At 36.0% G+C, this 16,992-nt stretch overlaps 1 protein-coding gene across 1 annotated transcript in view; it reads left to right on the top strand.

Annotated features, from left to right (window-relative positions):
* CCDC102B (coiled-coil domain containing 102B) overlaps positions 1–16,992 on the top strand; it is a 797,015-nt gene that overhangs the window by 102,285 nt on the left and 677,738 nt on the right. The window contains exon 3 of the mRNA XM_036736648.1: positions 811–1,025. Coding sequence (XP_036592543.1) covers positions 811–1,025 — 215 coding nt within the window. The remainder of the gene's footprint in view (positions 1–810; positions 1,026–16,992) is intronic.

Below are 16,992 nucleotides of genomic sequence, written 5' to 3'. Positions count from 1 at the left end.
ACATCAACCTCAACTTCCATGACCTTTGCTGCTTCTCAATCATATAGAGATGATTTTACCCTGATTGTCCCATTACTCATGAATGTTTTACTTCCATTATCAAGAATGCTGAAATTTCCCTATCTGATCATAATATTCCCTTATTCTATCTCTCCCTGTTCCTCACATCTTCAAAATCTTCATCCTTACCATCACCATCAATTCTTCTGTGTTCTCCTCAGTTGTTAGTCATATTCTGGCTCTTCTTTTCTCCCTTACAAATGTGACCATGTAGACACCCCTACCCCCAGTGTTGTAGGGAACAAACTAAGAGGGTAACTCAGAAGTGTCCAATTATGGCCCTGCCGTAAAGCCAAACCAGATTAAAATGTAATTGAGAAGTATTAAAAATTAAAAATAAATAAATAAAAAGTAAATAAAACAAAAAATATGTGGGTTTTTTGTTGTCTTCGTTGTTGTATGTACAGAGATCCTTATGTTTGATTTAGCAGCTCTCATTTCTACTCAATTTTGACACAGCTGGTATGTCACCATTGAATTGAGGATTTGCATAAGTGAAGTGATTTTCCACACTTGAAATTCCCCAGAGCAATGGGGAAGTCCTAACACAAGCCCCAACAAAACTAACCAAAGAACAACTTTGTTCACTGAGAAGATATTAATTTTATTTTGAATATTCTCAACTACAAAAATGTGCCTTATGATTTTTCTCCACATTTCTCCTGAGATAATTATGATATCAGACATTAAATAATCTAGTAAATTAGTTTTACTTTGGCTAAGTATGTGTCTTTATATTTTTCTCTCTAGGAAATAGAAATGGTTGCCAACCCAGTAAGATTCAACCAGAATTTGGATTTAAAAGGCCCTGATTTCTTCAGAAAAGGTCTTTCTGGCAGCTGTGTGACAAAGCCTGCACTGAGGCTAGATAATGTAGCACAACCTTTGGAGAAGGAACTAACACAGATTTCGACTCTGAAGTTTCATTTGGACGAGTCTCAGAGAATTTTGTGGAAGGAAAGAGAGTAAGTGCAAATCATAGTGTCCTTTGAATAAATCATAACTTTAAGCCACTGAATAGAGTTAATTTAGGTCATTGCTATAAGAGAATGTGCTTTCACCACTATCTTTATAATGTAGTGGAAAGACAGCTGAACTTGAAGCCTAACAGACCTGGCTGTGATACTTACTGTGTGACCATCGGTAATTCACTTTGCTTCTCTGATGCCCAGTTTCCAATCTGTAAAATGGGAATAATCATGCCTATAATACCTTTCTCACAGAACATTTGTGAAAATCAAATGAGATAATGCATGTAAAGCTCTTACAATGATATGTAAATGTCAGCAATTATAATTACAATCTTCTAGGATTTGTCAAATATAATTAATGAGTATTTATTTTTGAAAAAAAAATCTCATGAGTAAATCAGTTTTTGTATCTTTTTGCTAGGTTGGCCTCAAGCATCTGCTATTTTGGGGAGAAGTAATATTGAGATGTTTGCCTTTATCCTATAGAATATATATTTAATAGTCTGTCTGGTAGTTTTTTTTTTTTGTAATTCTCACAGTATTCCTAGAAATTAAGCTGGTGAACACAAAGACTGATTAAATGCAGTTACCGGGGAACTCACAGCTCTGGTCCCAAGCAGATACTAAATACTAATGAAATGATACTTTTTAAAACTGCACCTGTGATTTTAACCACATAAGGAACTCTGTGAGGAAGCTCTTACCAATTGGTACCTTGTACATCACAGTTTTAGAAGACTGTGAAGACCTGGCACTGAGAGGTAAAATGACTTGTCTAAGGTCCCACAACCATTATGTGTCAGGTCTGGTTGACTTTGAGGCCAGCTTTCTAATGACTATGCCAGGTTTCTTACTAAAATATACTATGGCTGAAGTAACTGAGATAATAATGACTAATATTTGTATTGCACTTTAAAGTTTGCAAAGTTCTTGGAATATATGATCTCATTTGACCCATCCTGACAACTTGTTATTTGGGGACTTTTATTACTCCCATTTTACAGATAAGGCAACTGAGACTGATAGAGATAAAGCAATTTAGCCATCTTCACATCACCAATAAGTATCTGTAGCAGGATTTTAGTTCAAATTTTCCAGATTGCAAGTCAAGAGCTCTACCCTACTATGCCACTTAGTTTTCTCTAGATACACCAAAATAAATTTTATGAGAAAGATTTCTTTTCCATGTGTATTATGATAGTTGGTTTGATATACACTCCAGAGTTGATCTTAAAGTAACATCTTCATTTAGCATTCATCAATAAATAAATGAGAATCAACATGATTTATTAAGAAAAAAACCCCAACACCTTCACATGCTGGTAAGCTTAGAAAGAATTATCAAAATTCATTTCGATTTCTATTTGAAAATTGAGACTTTTTATGCCCTAACAATCCTATGATATGTCTATCTCTCTGGCTATGAATTTATCCAGATAGTCCTAGATTTGGAAAATCAGAAAGGAGAGGAATACTCAAGGCTAGAACCAAGTCACAATATTAGCAAAAAAGTGGTTTTAAATTTGCTTCAGCCTTTCAATGTGTCCTATTTTTGCCAGGAATGGAAGTCCAGCTCAATGGACTAAATATTGTAGTACTACAAAATTTTCCTTGTAAAAAATGCGACATTTTTCTTCCTGGAAGCCTGTGGTACCTTTTGTGATCTCAATGATCTTTCAACAATAAAAGAAAAAGACAATTCAACAATCTCTTTTATAAGCTCTTTCAGTCTGATGATATATAGTCGATAAAACCATAGATATAGAGCTTGAAGGAACCTCAGAGGGCATCTGGACCTTCTCTCCTTTACTTCTGCCATTTTACAGATGATGACACTGAGTATCAGGCAGGTTAAGTGACTTGTCTAAGGTTACACAATGTCAGAAGCAAATCTTCTAATTCCAGGGCCAACAGGCTTACCTTAGAATCATTTAACTGGATGTCAAGAGAGACAATCAAGTACCCTCTTATCATTTCCTCCACTTAATTTCATTTTCAACTTATCTTTGACCATTGTTATATCCTTCCTAGAACAAACTTCATTGTCCTTGGGAGAGAGAAAACAAAATAAATACATTAGAGGTGCTAGGCCTTCTGACTTTTCTTTGTTTTCCCTTATTAAACCTTCTCTTGCCTTTCATAGCTTAAAAAATCAAGAAAAACAACCAAAAAATCCCTCTAGGTTATAGGGCTCCTGACAGTATTTAAATGTGAGATATAGAATTGTGCTCCTCTATGTTTTCATCATCTTTACATGTTGTTAATGTCTTTTAAAATCAAAGTTATTCAATAAGTCTTCTGTGCAATCATATCAATTTCTTTAAGCACTTTTTTCTCCCTCATTGAAATAATTTTTATTTATCTCTTAATGATTCCTTTCCTGTGAGCTCCATCCTTCTTGCGCCAATCTTCCCAGCAGAATATTAGGCCATTATATTCTAAGCACTCTTTTTTTGAACCTTTTGAAACTTGGTCTTTCATGCCACTGCATGTCAAACTGTGGTCCTCTCCTCTAACAATCACATCAGGAATCTATCAACAATCAGTAAATAAGCATTTATTAAGTAGCTATTATGTGTTAGGCATTGTGAATATAAAGACAAAAATGAAATAGGCCCTGCATCCATGAGCTAACATTCTATACAGTGAAATAACATTGACTTACATGTTGCTGTTGTTGAGTCATTTCAGTCATGTCTGACTCTCTGTGACTCCATTTGCGGTTTTCCTGGCAAAGATACTGGAGTGGTTTGCCATTTCCTTCTCCAGCTCATTTTATAGGTGAGGAAACTGAAGTAAACAGGGTTAAGTGACTTGCCCAGAGTCCCACAACTAGTAAGTGTCTGAGGCTAAATTTCAACTCGGGCTCTTCTAACTCCAGTGCTGGCAGTCTTTCCACTGTGCCACCTAGTTGCTTAAGTATTTGCAAAATACAGAAGGCAATTTTTGGGAAGAGTTACAAGTATTCGATAAAATTGGGAAAGGTCTCATATAGAAAGTTATATTTGAGCTCAACTTTGAATGGATCTAGGAATTCTATAAAGCAGAGATGAAGGGGTATAAATTCCAAGAATGGAGGATAGCTTAGACCAAATTAGGGAGATGGGAGAAGAAACTTCATGTGGCATGAGGAACAGCTGAAAGTCCCACTTGGCTAGACTATAAAATGGGTGGAGAGCAATATATAGTAAGCCCTGGAATATAGGATGGAGTCTGGTTGGGAAGGACTTAAATACCAAATAGAAAGATTGATATTTGAACTAGAGGTAATAGAAAGCTACTGAAATATATTGAGGAGGGGAATGATATGAAGAGATTTATGCTTTTAATGTGACTTTTTTTTTTAACGATGTAGAGGATGATTTACAGCATTGAAAAACTGTAGCGGGGTAGACCCAATTAGAAGTATTTTCCAATGGTTAAGGTGACGGGTGATAAAGGGTTGACGTAGGGAGGTGGCCACGTAAGTAGATAAAAATAATGTAAGAAATATTGTGAACATAGAATCAATAAAACTTGGTACTCAATTGGATATGCAGGATGAATAAGAATGAGGTATCAAAGATGACATAGAGGTTGTGACTAGGAGGAAAGTAGTATCCTTGACAATAATAGGAATGTTTTGAAAAGAAGTGGATTTTAGGGAGGAAGGAATTTTTTTTTTGGCATTTGAAATCCGAGATGTCTATTTGACATATCTGACTGGCTGTCATATAGCCAATGATATAATGTTGTCACTCCAGGCTAGTAGTAGCATTGAAGACATTTGCAGGAGGAAGTTTCTGGTGATCTTTCTTAGATTTAACCTATTTCTCTTCTAAAAAACCTGTTCTAAGTATGTATTTAATCTTCTCCAAAAGCATTGGCTTCTCTCACCAAAAAGTAATAACTCCTACAGAAAGTAAAATTCTCTCCTTCAGAGTAATACTAATAAATATAACACAGGTAGAAGAAAGAAGAAGAAATAGGCTGTGATTCAGAATTTGTTTCTCCTTATTCTATTTAGGAAACTGTCCTTTGGGTATAGTGACTCAAGTCTTATGTGCCCATGAATCAACATTAAGCTGCAATCCACATGAGACAATTACAAAATCTTTTTTCTTCCCAACACAAGGGAATGTTTCCCAAGGATGTAGCATGTGTTAGGACTATAAATCTTTCTAATCTTTTAAATTCCTCCTCCTGAAACCTTAGTAAGTGGGTGGCTTCTATTGAGCAACCCTGAATATAATTTTTGTTGCTCTCAGCTTGGGGGAACATTCCCTTTTAATTTTCCACAGACATCTGTTGCCTTGACCAGTATAGCCTGGTCAGAAGAGCCCAGGACTAGGACTCAAGAAACCGATCCCAAATTTGACATGGATTACAGTCTTGGAAAATTTACAGGAATTCCTTTCCCCTCCCCCATGAAATGGGGATTTAAAAAAAATATTGCTTATAAAACGTCACCATTTATAAGCTACTACCAAGAATCCTTTTTATAGAGACATATTTATGAATTCCTGACCAGCTGCAATAAGACCACCCAGGTAGAGGAACTGGAAAAGTGATGGGGGATGGGAGCATATATAGTTCCTTTCACATCTTCATCTGTCTTCTTCCAATCTTTCTAAGAAGCACAGATAGGGAGGTATCTATGCGTTCATTTGATTCATTGGTTGATTCAAGGAGGTTACCTGTGTCCAATGTGTCATATTTGAAGCAAATATTTGGTGTAGTGTTTTTTAAAGAAGAATTGTTCATATAACTAATTATAGCCTTTGCCTATATCTGTTCCAAAATATTTGTTTCTTCTCACATATAACATTTATTTCTGCCCTATTATTTGGAACTCAACTCTTCTTTCCTATCTCTCTTTCATAGGAAAAAGAAAAATCATTCCGGTCATACCTTAATTACAATAATATTTAATTTTTTATGTAAATGGGAAGGTCACTGGTCAACTAGAGAGGCATTTTGAGTTCTATCTCTGGCCCATGAACTTGTTCTATAAACTTGGACAATGCATTTTAGTTCTCTGAAAATTTTCTCATATAAAAGAAGCAGTTTGGATTAGGTGAACCCAGAGATCCCTTGAAAATTTAAAGTAAATTGATCCTATGGCCATTTTATTGCCTTGTGCTTCAGTAAAAGCTGAATTTGTTCTTAGCATTTTGTAATTTGAATATAATTTTATATCTTAGTGATGAGATGCAGCAAATAATGCATGAAAGAAAAACATTGAGTTTTTAATCTTATCATCCTGTACCTTAGATTTCATATATGCTTTTTATCTTTTCCTCTATTCAAAAATACACAAATCAGTGTATTAATCTAATTATTTTGTGTGGAAGAGAAAAAGTAAGCTTGTTACAAATTGTATCACTATAAGTATGGAATAATGCATATTTAACTTTGCATGGGTGAAATGATGACTTATAGATCACACCTAACCAAACTTTAGCCTTGGATCAATCACACCTTTTGTCCCATTACTCTTACACACATGCTGCTGATCAAAGGTGGAGAAAGTTGCACAACTATTCTGACTAGTTCCAATAAAAATTCATGTTACATAATTTCAACTGGCCCCTCACTGCTGCTGGACAATCCTACTAGACTTCTCTTATCAACTCAGTATCCCACTCTCCATAATGACTCTTCCAAACCTCTTCATCCCTCTTCAATCCTTGCAGGGCTCCCTCTACCCCCACTCTCTTAGCTGAGAACCTTGTCTCACATTTTATAGAAAAATTTAGGACATTCATCATAAACTCCATCTTCTCCCCTCCTCCTCATCTATCTCTCAAGTGTCATCTACTACTTTCTCCTCTTTGACCCCTGTCTCATACAATGAAGTGGACTTATTCCTTACCAAGGCAAACTTGGTAGTCCCTACTTGTCCAAGTGATCCCATTCCATTCTTTCTCCTCCAACAGATTAACCATTTTGTCATCCCCACTCTTCCACTTATTTTCAATCTATCCCTGTCTACTGGCTCCTTCCCTGTAAAATGCCCATCTCTCCTATTCTGAAAAAAGCCTTCATTTGTTCCTTCCATTATTGCTAACTATTATCCTATTTCCCTTCTGCCCTTTGTACCTAATCTAGAAAAGGCTGTCTACAATAGGTGCCTCCAATTTCTTTCTTTACTCTTAACTCCTTATAAGATGGTTTCTGACCTTATCATTCCACTGAAACTGTTCTCTTCAAAGTACCTAATGATCACTTAGTTGCTAAATCCAATGGTCTTTTCTCAATCCCCATTCTCCTTGACCTCTCCACAGCCTTTGACACTGTTGATTACTTTCTCCTCATTGATATTCTCTTCTTTCTAGGTTTTTGGGACACCAGTCTCTCCTGGTTTTCCTTCTACCTAACTGCTTCTTTTCTATGTTCTTTGCTGTATTCTTCTTCAGATCATGCCTTTTAACCATAAGTGTACCATGGGGTTCTGTCCTGGGCCCTCTTCTCTTCTCCCTCTATACTATTTAGTGATCTTATCAACTCTCATGGCTTTAATTATTATCTCTAAGCTGATGATTCTCAAATCTACCTTTCCTGCCTCTATTTTTGAGCTGACCTCCAATCTCATATCTACAACTGCATTTCAGAGATTTCAAACTGGTTGTCAAGTAGACATCCTAAGCTCAATATATCCCCAACAGAAGTAATATTATTTTCCCCTAATCCCTTTCCCCACTCCTACCTTCTCTATTACTGTAGAGAGCAACATCATCCTCCCAGTCCCTCAGGATCATAAACTAAAAGCTATCCTTGGTTCCTCATTATTTCTGCCCTGCACCCCCATACCCAAGCTGTTTCCAAGACTTGTCAACTTCATCTTTGAAACATCATTCACGTATGCCCTGTTTTCTCCTCTGACACTACTCCCACTCTAAAGGTGCAGCTTACCTCATGTTATTGCAACTTCCTACTATTGGGTCTACCTGCCTTATGTCTCTTTCCATTCTAATTCATCCTTGCTTCAGCCACTTAAGTGATTTTCCTAAATGGCAGGCCCAAACATGTCAAACCTCCCCCTAACTCCCCTTACTTAATAAACACCAGTGGCTTCCTGTTGTTTCTAGGAACAAATACAAAACTCACTTTTTGGCTTTCAAAGCCTTTTATGACCTAGTCCCTCCTATCCTTCCAGTTTTTTACACCTAAGTCCTGAATACATACTCTTCCATCCAGACATACTGGCCTCCTGGTGGTTCCAGAACAAGACATGCTTTCTCTTGCCAACAGGCATTTTCTTTTCTTTCTTTTTTAGCATTTTATTTTCCCCCAGGTACATGTAAAAACATTTTTAACATTTGTTTTTAAAATTTTGAGTTCCAAATTCTCTCTCTTCTTCCCTCCCCACCCCCTCTCACTGAGAAGGCAAGCAATTTGATATAGGTTATATGTGTGTGGTCATGCAAAACATATTCATAATGGGCATGTTGTGAAAGAAAACACAGACCAAAAAAACCCAAGAAAAATAAAGTAAAAGAAAAGTATACTTCAGTTTGTATTCAGACACCATCAGTTCTTTCTCTGGGTATGGATAGCATTTTTCATTATAAGTCCTTTAGAGTTGTCTTGGATCATTGTATTGCTGAGAATAGCTAAGTTATTCATAGCTAATCATCTTACAATACTGCTGTCACTTTGTACATGGTACATTTCACTTTGCATCAGCCCATGCAAGTCTTTCCAGGTTTTTCTGAGAGCATCCTGCTCATCATTTCTTATAGTACAATATTATTCCATCATAATCACATACCACAACTTTTTCCAGCCATTCCCCAATTGATGGTCATCCCCTCAATTTCTGATTCTTTACTCCCAGAAAAGAGCTGCTACAAATGTTTTTGTACATATAGGTCCTTTGGCTTTTTGGTTTTTTAATTTCTTTTGGGATACAGACCTAGTAGTGGCATTGCTAGGTCAAAGGGTATGCATGGCTTTATAGCCCTTTGGGGATAATTCCAAATTGCTCTACAGAATGGTTGAATCAGTTCACAACTCCACCAATAGTGGTGGAAGGCACCCCTTGTAATCTCTTTCTGACCAGCTGGTCGACCCCCTTACCATCTCTGGACTGAGAGCTCCAGAAGCAACCACTGCCACTGCCACTGTTGATTCAGTCATTCCTATGGCCTGTTCAAGGTTTGCAGGGGCCTGATCTGTGCTGGTGCAACCTGAGCCAGACTGTGCTCCTCTCTCTCCCTGGTACAACAGACCTTTTCTGCTGACTTTCCAAGTTGTCTTGGGCTAGAAATTTATTTCACTCCATTTTTTTGTGGGTACTGCTGCTCTTGAATTTGTTTAGCGTGATTTTAAAAAGGTATTTGGAGGAGCTTGGGGGAGAGCTCAGGCAAGTCCCTGCCTTTACTCCACATCTTGGCTCTGCTAATAGGCATTTTCTCTGGCTCTCTCCCATGCCTGGAATTCTCTTCCCTCTTCTCTAACTACTGACCTCCCTGACTTCCTTTAAGTCTCAACTAAAATCTCATTTTCTGCAGGAAGCCTTCCCAAACCCTTCCTAATTCCAATGCCTTCCCTCTGTTAATTATTTCTTATTAATCCTGTATATAGTTTGTTTTTGTAAATATTTATTTGCATGCTGTTTCCCCCATTCAGTTGTAAACTCCTTGAGGGCAGAAACCATCTATTGTCTCTTTTTATATATGTGGTACTCAGCACAGGAGGCATAATAGACACTTAATAAACATTTATTGATTGATTGATTACTTACCCTTTTGGATCTTATTTTTAATTTTTACTAATTTTAAATTGGTACTGAATCTTTAGGGTTCTTTTTTTCATGTTAATATCAACTTAAGATAATTAACCATCAGCAACATGATGTAGATTATTTTGAAAGGGAATTTCTGTTTGAAATGTTAAATGTTTCTTTTTGGATGTTTATTGTTGAAAGAACTTTCAATTTATGGACATATTTTGATTAATTCTAGTTTTTAAGATGTTTTATGATCATAACAGTTGACAAGCTACTATTAGATCATGTGCAAACATCATAACATCTTGCTACAGAAATGCTGTTTGCACAGTTATTGTTTTCATATATTTTACACTCATAACATTTGTGGACTCTAGCAGACTGACTTAAAAACTGCTATTTTAGACCAGGAAAAGCCTTATCATACCAATATTCAATGTTTGGTAAATTTTTGTTTACCAAGTTAAAAAAAATATAATCTTTCTGGACTATATAAACCCTGTTTCAACTTGTTGGTAAATGCCTTTTCATGATTCTGTTAATAAAATCCATAACTACAATACAGATGAATACTAGAAATTGCTGTCTATGAGAATGAAGTAATTCTGTAACTCTTTCTGAAATTCAGAATGATTTAATTAGGACAAAATATTATGTATTTATGTAGTGCCCTCTGCTGCATGACTTCAGATGTGCAGTTTCCTTTGTTATGTGCTGGAAAAGAAGCAGTTTGGTAATATAGCTAATGTTAAAGGCTGGTTAAGCGCCAACCTAAAACAAAAACAAGAACCAAACCAAATCAAAACCAAAAAATGATTTAAGCAGGGCATGATTTTTATATACAATTTGCTTTTCGTGAATTACATTTTTTCTCTATAATAGCTCTGATATTACCTAGTAAAAATATTTAGCTATCTTCCTTAAGGACAAATTAAAAAATGAACAGAAACTAACATCTTAATGAGGTGATAATCTTTCAAAGGTAAATAAGAAAATAAAGGTTTCTGAAACTACAGCCTATAGAGAGGCAGTATGTGATAGTGGATGGAGGGTTAGATTTGCATTCATAATGTCTTGTCTCTGATATTAGCTATGCAAATATGGGTAAATGACTTAAGTTCTCAGGACCATAGATAATCCTCTAAAACACTAAACTAGAGATGAAGATATCATCTACATTGGCTGAGTAGATTTTCATTCCTGGAATTAAGATAGGGACCAAAAGAAACCAAACAAAAAGCTTATTGCTATTTCAGTGGGAAATAAAACTGGTGATATATCCACTTGGATTGACCTTTATGGAAAAAATGAACTGTACAAGTCATTTAATAATTTATATTTTGCACATATATCATAAAAACTAATTTTCTATTCATATTCCGGTCAACTGATTCCATTTTAAAGTTCTTTTTTCAGATACTTGGAAACATCTCAGTCATGATATTACTTCTCTTTATTATTAGCCTTGCACACATGATTCAGGGGAGAATATGTCACTTATTTTACAAAAGCTTATTTTTAAAAAGAAAGCATGTTATGGTGAAGAAAAAACACATAGTCATGTGACTAGCAAAAGACATAAGAAGTGCAGAGTGGGCTAGAGTAGAAGTGTCTTCTATTTTAAAGGGAAAGGCCCCTAGAAACTTACATACACTCAGTTCTTTTCATATGGAGTATATTCTGGGTAGAGATGGGACTATGCTTCCAGATTTCTTACCTCCCCTAACTCCAGGTGGCTGAGGCTGTGAAATCTCAGATGTGTATTCAGGAAAAAAAGGTATTTAAATAAATAATGGAACTAGGAAGAGATTAAAAAAATGGAAGAGATGCCAGAGACTGGGAATAGAAGAAAAAGAACAATAAGAGAGAAAGGCTTAGTTATAAATTGAACTCATAAGCAGTGTGAAGACAGAAAAGTATATAAAAAATTAAGACAGTAACAAAATGAATGTGTATTATACTTAGAAAAACAATCAAAAATCTTCAATGGAAAAGATAATTTTTAAAATAATAATTAACTAGTATTTTTATTTTTCAACATTCACTTTGATAAGATTTTGAATTCCAAATTTTCTTCTCCCTCCCCTGCCCAAAGACAGCATGCAATCTGATAAAGGCTCTACATATACATTCATATTAAACATATTTTCACTTTAGCCATGTTGTAAAAAATAATTAGAACTTATTGGAGGAACCATGAAAGAGAAGAAACAAACAAAAAAAGAGTAAATAGTATGCTTCGATCTGCATCTCCATAGTTCTTTCTTTGTGTATAGACAGCATTTTCCATTACGAGCTTTTTGGAGTTATCTTAGATCCATGCATTGCTCAGAAGAGCTAGGTCAGTCAAAATTAGTCATTGCACAATGTCACTATTACCATGTACAATGTTTTCCTGGTTCTGCTCACTTCAATTAGCATCAGTTCATCTAAGTCTTACCAGGTTTTTCTGAAATCCTTCTGCTTATCATTTCTTATAGAACAATGGCATTCCGTTACATTCATATACCACAACTTGTTCAGCCATTTCTCAATTGATGGGCATCCCCTCAATTTTCAATTCTTGGCCACCACAAAAAAAAAGTTGCTATAAATATTTTTGTACATGTGGTTCCTTTTCCCATTTTTATGATCTCTTTGGGATACAGACCTAGAAGTGGTATTGCTGAGTCAAAGGGTGCACACAGTTTTATAGCCCTTTGGGCATAGTTCCAAATTGCTCTCCAGAATGGTTGGTTCAGTTCACAACTCCACCAACAATGCATTATTTTTTCAATTTTCCCACATCTCCTCCATCATTTATCATTTTCTTCTTTTGTCATGTTAGCCAATCTGATAGGTATGATGTGGTACCTCAGAGTTGTTTTGATTTGCATTTCTCTAATCAATTGTGATTTAGAGCATTTTTTTCCTATGACTCTAGGTATCTTTAAGTTCCTCATCTGAAAACTGATTGTTCATATTCTTTGACCATTTATCAATTGGGGAATGACTTGTATCCTTATAAATTTGACTCAGTTCTCTATATATTTGAGAAAGGAGGCCCTTATCAGAATCACTGACTGTGAAAATTGTTTCCCAGCTTCCTGCTTTCCTTCTAATCATGTTTGCATTGTTTTGGTTTGTGCAAAACCTTCTTAATTTAATGTAATCAAAATCATCCATTTTGCATTTCACAATGTTCTCTATCTCTTGTAATGGAAATTCTTCCATTTTCCATAGATCTGGCAGGTAAACTATTGCTTGCTCTCCTAGTTTGTTTTTAGTGTCAGCCTTTATATCTAACTTGTGTACCCATTTTGACTTTATTTTGGTATAGGGTGTATGATGTTGGTCTATGCCAAGATTCTGCCATACTATTTTCCAGTTTTCCCAGCAGTTTTTGTCACATAGTGAGTTCTTATCCCAGAAGGTGGAGATTTGGAGTTTATCAAATAGTAGATTACTATAGTCATTGATGATTTCTTGTGTATCTAACCTATTCCACCAATCCACCACTTTATATTTTAGCCAGTACCAAGTAGTTTTGATGATTGCTACCTTATGATACAACTTAAGAACTGATATGGCTAGGTCACCTTCCCTTCCATTTCTTTTCATTAATTCCCTTGATATTCTTTTGTTGTTCCAGATGAATTTTGTTATGATTTTTTTCTAGTTCTATAAAATAATATTTTGGTAGTTTGATTTTCATGGCACTGCATGAGTAAATTAATTTAGGAAGAATTGTCATTTTTATTATATTAGTTTGGTCTACCCTTGAGCAACTGATGCTTTTCCAATTATTTAGATCTGACAGTATTTGTGTGAAAAGTGTTTTGTAATCATGTGCATTTAGTTCCTGGGTTTGTCTTGGCAGACAGACTCCCAAATATTTTGTAATGTCTATAGTAACTTTAAATGGAGTTTCTCTTTCTATCTCTTGCTGTTGGGCTTTCTTAGTAATATGTAGAAATGTTGATGATTTATGTGGGTTTATTTTATATCCTGCAACTTGGCTAAATTTTTTATTTAAAGTAATTTTTTCTTGATTCTCTAGGATTCTCTAAGTATACCATCATATCACCTGCTAAGAGTGATAGCCTTGTTTCTTTTTTGCTTATTCTAATTCCTTCAATTTCTTTTTCTTTTATTGCTGAAGCTAACATTTATAATATAATATTGAATAATATGGTGGTAACATATATCCTTTTTTCACCCCCAATCTCATGGGAAATGCTTCTAAGCTTATCCCCATTACATATAATGCTTGCTGATAGTTTTAGATAGATGCTACTTATTGTTTTAAGGAATACTCCATTTATTACTATGTTCTCTAGTGTTTTTAATATGAATGAGTATTGTATTTTTTTCAAAAGCTTTTTCTACATCTATTGAGATAATCACATGATTTCTGTTACTTTTGTTGTTGATGTTGTCAATTATGTTGATAGTTTTCCTAATATTGAACGAACTAGTCTTGCATTCCTGGTATAAATCCTACCTAGCCATAATGTATTATCCTTGTTATATATTGCTGTAATCACTTTGCTAATATTCACTCAGAATATTTGCATCTATATTCATTAGGAAAATTGGTCTATAATTTTCTTTCTCTGTTATTGCTTTTCCTGATATTCCCTCTTTGGGCAAATCTGATGAAAGTAAGGTTCCAACAATACTCATGTCCCTCTATTCTTTCCCTCTACTCTAATAGGTCTCTGTGCCTTTTTATGTGATGTAATTTACCTTTCTCTGCCTCCTTTCCTCTTCTCCCAGTACAATCCCTTCTCACCATTTAATTAGATCCTTTATCATCATATCAAAGTCAACTTATACCCACTCCCTCTATCTAAATATACCCCTTCTAAATGTAGTAATAATGATACAGTTCTCAAGAATTACAAGTATCATTTTCCCATGTAGGGATATAAATAATTTGCCCTTATTAAATGACATGTTTTTTTTCTTTCTTGTTTACCTTTTTATGCTTCTCTTGAGTTTTTATTTGAAGATCCAATTTTCTGTTCAACTCTAATCTTATTATCAGGAAGATTTGGAAGTCTCCTATTTCATTAAATGTCCATCTCCTTGCCTGAAAAAATATGTTCAGTTTTGCTGGGTAGTTGATCCTTTGTTGTAATCCAAGCTCCTTTGCCTTACAGAATATCATATTCCAAGTCATTGAATCTTTTAATGTAGAAGCTGCAAGGTCCCATGTAATCCTGACTATGGTTCCATGATATTTAAATTGTTTCCTTCTGGCTGCTTGTAGTACATTCTCCTTGACCTGATAATTCTGGAATTTGGGTATAGTATTCCTTGGCATTTTCAATTTGGGATCTTTGTCAGGAAGACCTTAAGGCAGTTTTCTGTGATGACTTCTAGAAAGATGCTGTCCAAGCTCTTCTTTTGATCTTGGCTTTAAAGTACACCAATAATTGTTAAATTTTCTCTCTTGGATCTGTTTTCCAGTGAGATATTTTACTTTTTCTTCTATTATTTTTTCATTCTTTTGATTTTGTTTGACTATTCTTGATGTCTCAGAGTCACTAGCTTCCACTTGCCCAATTCTAATTTTTAATGAATTATTTTCTTCAGTTAGCTTTTCTTCCTCCTTTTCTGTTTGACCAATTCTACTTTTTAAGGAGTTTTTTATTCAGTATTTTTTTTTCCATTTGGCCAATTGTGTTTTTAAGGAATTGTTTTCTACAGTCAATTTTTGTCCCTCCTTTTCCAAACTGTTGACTCTCTCTTGCATACCTCTTATTGCTTTTCCCAATTTTTCTTCTACCTCTCTTATTTGGCCTTTAAAATCCTTCTGGAACTCTTCCAAGAAGGCTTTTTGGGTGTGAGACAAGTTCATATTCCCCTTTGGGGTTTCAGATGTGGGTATATTGACAATGTTGTATCTTTTTTTTGAATTAGTGTTTTGTTTTTCCCTGTCTCCAAAGAAAGAATCTATGGTCATTATCTGTTTCTACTTTTTGTTCATGATGTTTGCCTATTTCCTGGTTTTTGAAGTTGAGCTCTCTTGCTAGAGTACAGGGGGCACAGTTCCAGGCTTCTTGTGCTGGGGTCCAGGGCCTGATCACTGGCCTTGTTTGCTGTGTACTGAAGTGCTAGTAGCTAAAGGTTGTAGGCATCTGGCAGCCTACCTGATACTGAGCTGAGGTCAGAACACTGAACCTTTTAGGGTAGAGGGGGTTCTGGCCCCTGGAGAATGACTGCTTTATGACACCCAAATGTGGCTACTGGAGAGTGTAAGGGTCTGGCAGCTTATCTTTTGCTGAGCTGGGGTCCTAGTGGTGGTGGCTGTCATGTGCTGAGGCCAGGTAGGGTTTTTTCTGTGTTTCACTGGGGCTACACTGAAGCTCTCAGGGTGGGGGGTGGGGTCTGCCCCTGGAGGACACCTCCTCACTGGGCTACATTGAAGCATGTGGAGGTTTGGCTGCTGGTGGATGCCTGCCTAGCTGCAGTTGCACTGAAGTATGGGGAAGTTCAGCTGCTGGAGGACACCAGACTGCTGGTGCATGTGGTGGTTCCCTGAGCTGCAGTCTGCCAGTTCCCCTGGCTGGGCCAGTGTACTCAGGGGTCTTGATGTTGGCTCTTGCCTGCTCCACCACCCTGGTGCTCAGGATCTCCTTCTGGTTTGCTGAGGGCTTGCTGGGATACCCTCATCCTGTACTGATCCTCTTCTACCAGAGGGAGAGGGATGTTCCCATTAATTCCCCAAGCCCCCAGGGCTAAAAGACTCCTGTACCCCATCTTTCGACTGGTTCTGCTGTTCCAGGTTTTTTCCTGGGGCAATATTTTCTGGGTCAAAGGTCAATAAGGAAGAGTGAGAGCGACTTACTGCTTACTTGGCTCCCAGAAATCTCTCTGGAAAAGAGAATTTTTCAGGTTCCCTAGAAGTTGAGAATTAACAGTAAGAATCAATGGAACAGTTGAAAAGAAAAATCTTAAAAAACGAGTTATTAGAGGATTATAAGACTAGCAATATGTAAGAGTTAGTTGCTTTGTGAGTCCCTCACTAACCTAAAAACCTTAGAAAAAGACATTAGGAAACAGATACACCATAGGTAAATATGAATACACAAGCAGACAAAACATCCTGCAACAAAACAAAACAAAACAAAACAACCCAAAACAAAAAAATTCATGTAATCAATTGCAGAATTTTAATATTTCAGCTCCCATTCAGTTTCACCTTTCAAACAAGCCACTGTGTGTGGAGCAAAAGGACAGAAATTAACTGGCAGGTTTGTG

The sequence above is a fragment of the Trichosurus vulpecula genome, chromosome 1, assembly GCF_011100635.1.
Source record: "Trichosurus vulpecula isolate mTriVul1 chromosome 1, mTriVul1.pri, whole genome shotgun sequence".
NCBI classification, from domain to species: domain Eukaryota; kingdom Metazoa; phylum Chordata; class Mammalia; order Diprotodontia; family Phalangeridae; genus Trichosurus; species Trichosurus vulpecula.
The sequence above is the reverse complement of the archived record's forward strand: the minus strand, read 5'-3'. Positions and strand labels throughout refer to the sequence as shown.